At 39.8% G+C, this 10,236-nt stretch overlaps 1 protein-coding gene across 1 annotated transcript; it reads right to left on the minus strand.

The window, feature by feature from the left end:
* Nucleotides 1-2,702: 2,702 nt before the first annotated feature.
* On the minus strand, nt 2,703-10,013 carry slc25a20 (solute carrier family 25 member 20). Its single transcript, XM_080779540.1, has 10 exons — nt 9,923-10,013; nt 9,707-9,818; nt 6,166-6,258; nt 5,935-6,062; nt 5,753-5,843; nt 5,414-5,531; nt 5,231-5,303; nt 5,013-5,122; nt 4,658-4,782; nt 2,703-3,602 (listed from the first exon to the last, which is right to left on the minus strand). The coding sequence occupies exons 2-10, from the start codon at nt 9,806-9,808 to the stop codon at nt 3,540-3,542; spliced, it is 903 nt and encodes a 300-aa protein (XP_080635666.1). The 5' UTR covers nt 9,809-9,818; nt 9,923-10,013; the 3' UTR covers nt 2,703-3,539.
* Between the last annotated feature and the right edge of the window lie 223 nt (nt 10,014-10,236).

Genomic DNA, 10,236 nt, shown 5'->3' on the forward strand with positions numbered 1-10,236 from the left:
TTAATTTAAAAAAACATGGGCTATAACCCATCGTTTTTGTCATTTCGTAATTTTTTAAAAATCCTCAAAAATGATGAAAAACGGCGCGCTATAGTATGCCGTACGATATGGGCTATAGCCCATGGTCCAAAATGATGAGAAACGAGGCTAACTTTTTTTTTCAAAATTTCAAAAAACATGGGCTATATCCCATCGTTTTTGTCATTTCGTCATTTTTTTAAAATCCTCAAAAATGATGAAAAACGGTGCGCTATAGTATGCCGTACGATATGGGCTATAGCCCATGGTCCAAAATGATGAGAAACGAGGCTAACTTTTTTTTTCAAAATTTCAAAAAACATGGGCTATAACCCATCGTTTTTGTCATTTTGTCATTTTTTTCAAATCCTCAAAAATGATGAAAAACGGCGCGCTATAGTATGCCGTACGATATGGGCTATAGCCCATGGTCCAAAATGATGAGAAACGAGGCTAACTTTTTTTTTTTTAATTTAAAAAAACATGGGCTATAACCCATCGTTTTTGTCATTTCGTAATTTTTTTAAAATCCTCAAAAATGATGAAAAACGGCGCGCTATAGTATGCCGTACGATATGGGCTATAGCCCATGGTCCAAAATGATGAGAAACGAGGCTAACTTTTTTTTTCAAAATTTCAAAAAACATGGGCTATAACCCATCGTTTTTGTCATTTTGTCATTTTTTTCAAATCAAATCCTCAAAAATGATGAAAAACGGCGCGCTATAGTATGCCGTACGATATGGGCTATAGCCCATGGTCCAAAATGATGAGAAACGAGGCTAACTTTTTTTTTCAAAATTTCAAAAAACATGGGCTATAACCCATCGTTTTTGTCATTTTGTCATTTTTTTTAAATCCTCAAAAATGATGAAAAACGGCGCGCTATAGTATGCCGTACGATATGGGCTATAGCCCATGGTCCAAAATGATGAGAACCGAGGCTAACTTTTTTTTTCGAAATTTAAAAAAACATGGGCTATAACCCATCGTTTTTGTCATTTCGTCATTTTTTAAAAATCCTCAAAAATGATGAAAAACGGTGCGCTATAGTATGCCGTACGATATGGGCTATAGCCCATGGTCCAAAATGATGAGAAACGAGGCTAACTTTTTTTTTCAAAATTTCAAAAAACATGGGCTATAACCCATCGTTTTTGTCATTTTGTCATTTTTTTCAAATCCTCAAAAATGATGAAAAACGGCGCGCTATAGTATGCCGTACGATATGGGCAATAATTCAATTCCGAGTGTCACTTTTATTGTATTCTTTCCACAATTATTTGTTTTATTGATAACAAGACATGAACCTAAAAATATAACAATTATAAATGTCCCCCATAAAATCATAACAAAATCAAATAACAATTTCACACAAAGTGCACCATTCTGTGCATGCAAGTTTGTTTGATGGGTTTTTACTTTTTACATAAGTAAAAAAGGGATTTTCCATGGCAAAATATTATGCATGGAACTCCATCAGCACAGCAGCCACATCGTCGAGTGTCACTTCCTTGCACACTTGCATACTGTGAGCAAACTGGGTGGTAAGGGTTTCAGACATTTTGATGGCAGGAGTGTACCAAAGTGTTCCTCCCATCCATGTTCCATTGGCTCTAGTCTTGACTTGGGTTCCTTTGCTGTCTCAAGCAGGTGGCAAGCCCTATGCACCAGAAAGGGTAACAAGACGTATACTACTCGCCCCGTTTCTGTTTTCCTCCCAGAATTTTCCCCAGTGAGGGGTGGGAGAGGCTGGACAGCAGACGGCTGGACTTTGAATTTCTCTAACTATAAACTTTCATGACAGCAGAACAGCCTAAGTACAAATATAATTTATGAAAAGCTACTACAGTGAAGTCTGTTCACAGAAGTTGTTGTAGGATATGTGGGGATTATCTGACGAGGTACCATTTGAGGGGGCAAAACCTTACACTAAATAATACTAAATTGTTTATAGGTTCAATATAAGTCAAATAATATAGCCTTTCCACAGCAGTATCTTTTTATATTTTTCCAAAAAGAATACAAACAGCCAATAGCATATTACAACGTTATCCCCCTCACTGGGGAAAATTCAGAGAGGAAGTGACCTCTGATCACACTACTTGTGGGAGGGAGAGCATCAATTCCAGCACTGGCACTGGTATAGCTTTCCACCCTGAGGTCATCAAATGTCTCAGCAGTTGTACTTGACCTGGCCCCCGCCCAGACACGCACCAAGTACTTCTCTGCCAATGCTGCATCTTGTTCTGTCAAGGTGTCTGACTCTCCAAAGTTAGTTAAATATTGTACTGGGTGACTGTATAAAATAATCAATCTTTAAAACACAGCCTCTCCTATTATTGATTTTTGAGTGGTGCTAGCCAAGCCACTCCAAGGAACAGAAATGTGGGCCCCTTAGCCCCTATGTAATGTCTGTTTGGGATACCAACAAGCGCTGTTGAGCTTCACACCGAGCACAGCTGCATGATGGGAAACATTTTTGTGTATCACTAGTACAGAGAGTATACACACCACCACTCAGTTCACACGGTGACATTGAGAAAATAAAAGAAACAAGCGGTGTAAAACAATAATGCAACTTCATTATGTATGGGTATCATTTCTATCATCAACTAACTATGAAGACTTAGAATCCTAGAAGCCAAGTATAACCGAGTGTAGACAAAAACACAATCACAACATTTCTGGATACAGATATTGCATTTTATTTACATGCTGACATTCAGAGACATGACTATTATTGACAGTTTTAATATACTGTAATTAGGCTCTTTATCGACAAAAAAAAGTAATTATTTGGTTATTGATACACTGGCTGGAATTTGACCACACAGCAAGATGATTATCTGAAAGCCATTTGTTGTTGAGACTGAACACATACAACACAAGCTGCACCTTTCCCCTGATTATGCAGATATGCAGACCTCACTGCAGATAACAAAGGTAAGGCACATGTCCATTGTCCATATTCACTTATTTTCTAATAGAAAAAACAAAACATAAAAAAACAATGTGCGTGTATGCATTCATTACTGTATAGCATTCAATATCTGCAGTGAGACCTTAGCTTCTACAGTAATATGAATGCCCTCTGTGTTCAATACAGTACCATAAATTATCTTACAAAGGAACACAAACTCAAGCAGTACAATTTGTTGATGTTAGACAGTGTGTGTGTGTGTGTGTGTTGGGGGGGGGGGGGGGGAGAACTAGAGATTCAAATAGGCTCTGTGCAATGTGTGCATAATGCATAACTGTAGTCCCAGTTTTCAGAAGGTGATATTCTGGTTTCCTGTTCCAGGAACCATGTGAAGGTGTCATGTGCGTTTCCAGTTCAAATCTGCTGCTGAGCCAATCAAAGAAAGCTATGGGAAAATTAACTGGAACAGGAAACCGGTTTGCCTCCTTCTTCCCTAAAATGGGCCAACAGTTTTGCACAGCCGATTATTGCGCATGTGAGTTGTGGACATTTGACTGTCTTCTTAAAAGAGCTTCCTCGGCGATCGAGATGTGATTCATCACAAATTAGGTGCTGCCCAATTCAGGAACTTCATAGACAATTCAAATCCTAAAAAGCAAGCCTGAAACAGAAAGAGTTTGTGTGTAAGAGAGGAAGAGAAAAAGAGGAAGAGAAAAAGAATAGTAGTTTATGCAGGACGTCATTAAGTGCCACATCAAATTCTGCTTGTTTTCTAAAAAGTATATATTCCCTTTATTTCTATTTCTTTTATTTTTTTGTGGTTTCTGACATTTGTGACAATCTTGTTTAATGAAAAGCGCTTTATATACGTCAAGCTATATATATATATATATATATATAAAACAGAGCTGTCTCTGCATTATCATCCCCCCCGTAGTTTCCACCAGGCATACCGGTAAGCTAATTCCACTGGGGAGGGGGAGGGGCTAACATACTGAGTTAAAACTGCACAATTGTGCAAATTCCCTGTTCTACCCCGGATTTGAACCTTGAACTCCTGGATCTCACATTTTTACCAAATACAAATACAACCACACCAATTGTAGTATCATTATGTAATTGAGTAGATTCTTCTTGCTGTAAACTATAGCATTGAAATTGTCTTTACTTAAGAACTTCATTGTTCTTTGAAACCATTGGACTATAAATGTTGAATTACCTACTCCTACTCTCTGCTAGTTATAGCCTGGTTCCTGTAAATATTTAATTACTAGAGGTTCGGGCCAATACGCAGCACTTATATCTAGTGTTTGACACCTATGTCGCACCGCTGATCCGACCAGTATGTCTGAGTCATAGTGAGGGCTTTGTCAGAGTACCCGTCCCTTTTGTGCCCATATATGGGTATGTCTGCGCTAAGCGAGAGATCACAGTAACAATCCTAAGCATTCTTCCTCCATACTGGGAAAAAACAGCATATGAAAGTTTGAAAGTTTGCTGGGATGCATTTTTACAGTGACTTGCATCTTATGAGCGGTGGGTTTCATGTCATCTGATAAGGGGTTTATTGAACCACATGATTATGGAGGGAAGCACTGTCCTCTAGTGGAAGGTAGCATTTTTTATCATCCTATTCTCAACTTTTTCCACACATTCCATATTGCTTTAACAGACAAAACCAGTCAAGCCATGATAAAAACGACATATTGCACTTACTGCATTGGCAGGGAAAGCTCTGAGCATGACAGCAGTGAAGCCTTTATAAAGAGAGGCCACTCCCTCCTCCCTTATCAGCTCACGTAGAACATCCCGGAAACCATTTGGATACTTTCCCATAGGAGCTGTGGAAAAAATGTATTAAGAGTTAATATTCAAAGAATGTGTTACTGTCAAATGTTTCTCATTAACGGCACTAACATAAGTCTTTGTCCTGCTGTAGGTGCAATGTTTTTCTTCAATATACTTGAATAAATAATAAAGGTTTCTATAGCCGTCAGCCTGAACAAGTTTCCCAAGTTAAATAATATTGGTTTAGTCTAATAAGTCACAGAATTATTTAAAAAAGACACACCTGTTTGGAAACGAGACTTAAGAACATCGGGTGGAATTGCCACAGCCCAATTAAAGATCCCAGCCATTCCTCCCGCAAAGAGAATACTTGGAACACTGAGCTCGCTATGACTGTGGTGTAAAAGAAAACGAAACACTCAATAACAGATTTAAGCACATTAATTTCACACTATAACAGACATCTTCAAATTCTGCTCTAAACAAATGTACTCAAATCACCTCTTTCCTGCTGGTGTGAGAAGGTTCTTCAACCATTCATAGGTCATGAAGTACATCCCACTTGCTGGCAGATCTAGATTGGGACAAAGTACAGACAGAGTCAGAAAAGATCGGGACTTTGTTTTGCTACAGTAAGAATACCGTTAACTTGCATAAGTATGAGAGCAGTAAGACAACCGGTACCTCGCATAAGTGTGAGAGCAGTGCCTCTGTAGATTCCTCTGATCCCACTTTCTCTGTAGATCTGTTTGGCACAATCCAGGGCCCCTGCATATTTAGCCTCTCCAGATGCTGCCTGGATCTGCATACACACACACAAGCACACACTTTATTTCACAACTGAGAAGAACACAGGTACCCCATTTCTATCCAACATTTCTGAAGGTGTTGTGGGCCTATTTGAACAGAGCATCTGAGATGGCAGGTGCCCACTCCATAACCCAATAACGTACTTGTGTCCTTCAATGTTAAATAGCACATCAGATCCTGTGTGGCGGTCAAATGTATAGAAGTATAGCTTACCTGAAGAAGGCATTTAATACGTTCTCCAGGGGCCATGATGCCTGTGGTGAACACCCCAGACAACATTCCTGCAGCAAAGAGCTGTGGATACCTAGAAAAGGGTAATAATGCACATTGCAATCACATACAACCACCATCAGAATTTATTTCTGGAGATAACAGATAACTGAGCAATCACCTACGTAAGAATATCATCAGGACTTTTCTGCTGTAATTTCTTTCCCAGGCCAAATCCAAAGAAACAGACAGCAAACATGGGTGTTACTCCAATTAGTGGGGCTGCCATACCTTTATATAGGCCTTTCACGCCCTGCAATAGAGGTAAGAAGGGAAAGAGGATGATAAAATGTAGTGTGAAAAATATAACAAATATTGGCTGTATTAAAGATTTACAGATTACCATGCTCATTTACCTCTTTAGCAAGGGTCTTTTTGAAGCAATCAATGGTTCCCGAATACATGAGGGCCGCCCCAGGTATAGGCTTTGGCTGAGTTTGCAAGCGCACCTGAAAGAGGAGCAGATACATGCGTAGAATCAATATTAATTTTAAAGCGGCAAAGAGACCTAGGGTAATTCACAGTCCATTGCATGCATGGGCAAATTCTATAATTTATTATAATAAAAACAGAGTAGTGACAAAACACAGCTCATCTGCCAGTAAACTTGGGTGAGCCACAAGGAAACCAAATTAACAATAAGGAAGCCTCTGCAAAAGCTGTACAAAAATCTGATCTTTCTCTTATAGGCCTTCTTCTGCATTACATTATAATCAATGTTTTGCAAATTATTTAATATCCTCATGGCCCATCGCTGATGTAGAAAGTAGAAACTAGCCACAATTTGTAACTCTAGATTTTTTACTTGCGCAAGCAGAGCGTGCAAGTAATAGTTTCGCCCGGCTCGTATGCACCGTCCCAGCCAACCCGCCACTTTTGATGCGTATGAACCGTCCCAGCAAATTGTGCCTGATTTGCTGGGACCAGATTACATGGTGTGTATATGTATAACTAGCTCTCAATGATGACGTAATAAATATGTGGATTAAAGGACCCAATGCCAGAGTGTAATTGGTTTTCGATGGTGACGTATGTTTTAGTGTTGGGAGGATTATAGGTAATGCTCCTGTGTATACATGTATGTAATCTGGCACCACTGCCGTATCAGGCACAATTTCCTGGGACGGTGCATACACATCAAAAGTGGCGGGTTGGCTGGGACGGTTTTTGGCGCAAAGTAACCACAGTATACCGCTAATCAACTTACAAATTACATATACATATATATAGTATATGTATAACTAGCTCTCAATGATGACATAAGAAATATGTGGATTAAAGGACCCAATGCCAGAGTGTAATTGGTTTTCGATGGTGACGTAATGACGATATGTTTTAGTGTTGGGAGGATTAAAGGTAATGCTCCTGTGTATACATGTATGTAATCTGGCACCACTGCCGTATCAGGCACAATTTGCTGGGCCGATGCATACGCATCAAAAGTGGCGGGACGGCTGGGACAGTGCGTACGGCGCAAAGTAACCACAGTATACCGCTAATGAACTTACAAATTACATATACATGGTATTTGTATATGTAATTGGTTGACAGTTTGTAGCGGTCGAAAGTACTTGCGCGCTCTGCTTGCGCACTAGTTGGCCATTCATGGCCTACTAGTGTGCAACAAGCAAGTATGCACTCGACAGAGTGCAGTTCTAGTTTATAATGGGATGAATCTAGGGTGCACGGTGGCACAGTTGGTAGTGCTGTCGCCACAGCTAGAAGGTCCTGGGTTCGATTCCCACACTGTGGGTGCTGGCGGCATGTTTCCTCCTCCGTGCCCATACCCGAAGGCGGGGTTGGCGAAAGGGCCTTTCTGTGTGGAGTTTGCATGTTCTCCCCGTGTCCCCTAGGGTAGGTACCCTCACAAAAAACATGCAGTAATCCTGGTCACTAAACTGCATCCCCCTGGCCAGCCGGGGTGCCTGATGGAGGGGAAAGGAACTGGTTGGAATAACATGTTCCTTCCACGCGCTACGTCCAAACAGGGAAACTCCCCCCTGTCAGGTGTAAAGGAGCAACTTGGACACTCAGGCATGAAGGAAGCATGAGTTCCCCATGTCCCCCATATATGCGGACTAGGTTGGTGGAGGGTGTGTAGAGCCCAGGATCACATTAGATGATTGACACAGGGGTGAAAAATGAGTTACAAAATCGTGGGATAAAAGAGTTGCAATACCCTCCATTGACTCCCCACTCATCCAATTTGCTTTTGCGATCTGCTTGTATTAAACGACGTTAAACTCACCAACATTGCAGCTCTAGGCCAAGCTTGAATTATCCTCTTTCAATCTGCCAAGGTTTTGTTTAATAAAAATCAACCGTAGCCATGTTATGAGCAGTGTTGGGCAAGTTACTCTTTAAAAGTAACTAGTTATAGTTACTTTAGAGCAGTAACTAGTTATAGTTACTGCTCTAAAAAGTAACTAGTTACTTTATTAGTTCCTAAATTATGAAAGTAACTAGTTACTTTACTTTATTAAAAAAGGCATAATAATAAAACGAAAAAATAAATAAAGGTTTTTGTTTTGTTCTGTGGCAATTATCATTATGAACTGTAGTGGAACAATACAACACAAAATATATACACAGTTTACATTTGACCACTGTGTGTGTGTGTGTGTGTGTGTGTGTGTGTTTGTTCCTAACCGTGCATCACCAGATTTTCCATCTTTTCGTTATGACATTATGCCCTGTGAAAGCCACTTTCTCTCTCATTTGGAATGTGTTTCACTCTGGGAGTGCATTCAGTGCACCCTGTCAGTTTACATGGCAGGAGGAGACGGTTCTTTTGGATCACATTATGTAATGTGGGTAACTCACTCATCGAATGGGAAAGGGTAACTAGTTACCTTAATAGTTACCACAATAAGTAGTTTAAAAAAAAGTAGTTTAAAGTAACTCTTTAGTAACTAGTTACTCCCAACACTGGTTATGAGCTACTTTCTGTCAAGAAGTTCTTTGCAGGTGATTCTTTTTCGAAGTGTTGGAGTTTGGAAGCACTCGTCGAAGTCACTGAACGGCCCTGCGTAACTCCAACACTTCAGAAAAAATGCACAAGTGCACAAAGACCCGCACACCGTCTGCACTTGCAATACGAACACTTTATTTAGGCAACGTTTTGGTCAAAGACCTTCTTCAGGCATCTGAAGGTCTTCAGGCAACGTTTCGGTCATAAAGTGTTCGTAAACTTCGTATTGCAAGTGCAGACAGTGTGTGGGTCTTTGTGCACTTGTGATTTTTTTCTGAATACATTGAGCCCTGCCTAAGCACCCATCTCGGAGCATATCAGGTGTGCATAAGACTTTGTTGCCTAAACTTAAAAAAAAATCTTATCTAATTTTATGAAACAAAAGCTTGGCGGATTGAAAGAGGATAATTCAATCTTTCCCTACAGCTGCAATGTTGGTGAGTTTAACGTATTTTAATACAAGCAGATCACAAAAGCAAATTGGATGAGTCGGGAGTCAATGGAGGGTATTGCAACTCAAGATTCATCCCATTATTAAAACAAATCTAGAGTTGCAAATTGCGGCTAAGTAGAAACATGACTACAGGAGGCAGCCAACAACAATCCTCCTGTTACCCGACTGAGCAGTCTTACCTGACTGAGCAGTCATAACCTGATATAGAATATGGGTCAAATAGCAGCTGTTAACTAGCAGACTCCAGTCGAAAAATATACGGTATGCTTATTAACTAAATCTATGTACCCAAAATACTAATTGTCATTTCGTTTTTTAAAGCTAAAATGACAATTCAACAATATTCCTTTTATGCATAATTGCAATTGCTATATTAGCACTCAGCCCAGCACTGCAGTAACGTTGGCTACAATGATGCCAAAGTATATTCGTTGACATACATGTTTATGTGAGACACAAACAGACTCATTACTTTTATGGTATCGAGTGGATGTCCAGTAAAGACCAGGCACATTCCTCCAAACCCCCCGGCGAAGAAGTTCTTCCCTGGACTTATTGCTTGCTGCTTAGACATGGTTTCGGTTCTGTAAAAGCAAAAAAACAATAGCAAATTTATTACCTTCATTGATAATTTATATAGATAACATTAATTGTTATTTTTAAAGGAAATCAGGGGAAAAAAACAGACCGTCAGCTGCGTGCCACTGAGCTCTGAACTGTGAACCTTCTTCTTTGCTGTCACTTCGGCAACGAGGAAGCTACCTTTCACCCAAATATTTACCCGGACATAGTTCACAGTAGCACAGTACGTCTCTTTTTTCCGTCCGACTAGATTCAAACCACACTGATTTAAATATGGTTGCTGAGCAGAATCCGTATCATGTACCTGATTGGCAGGAATAATTGATTGGCACGCGAATAATAATGATTATTATATTATATTTATAATTACTTTACATTTCTTCAATGGTGAATTTGTAATATTTATATAACACATGACAT

The sequence above is a fragment of the Protomyctophum bolini genome (genome assembly GCF_963924005.1).
Source record: "Protomyctophum bolini genome assembly, chromosome: 2".
Lineage (NCBI taxonomy): Eukaryota > Metazoa > Chordata > Actinopteri > Myctophiformes > Myctophidae > Protomyctophum > Protomyctophum bolini.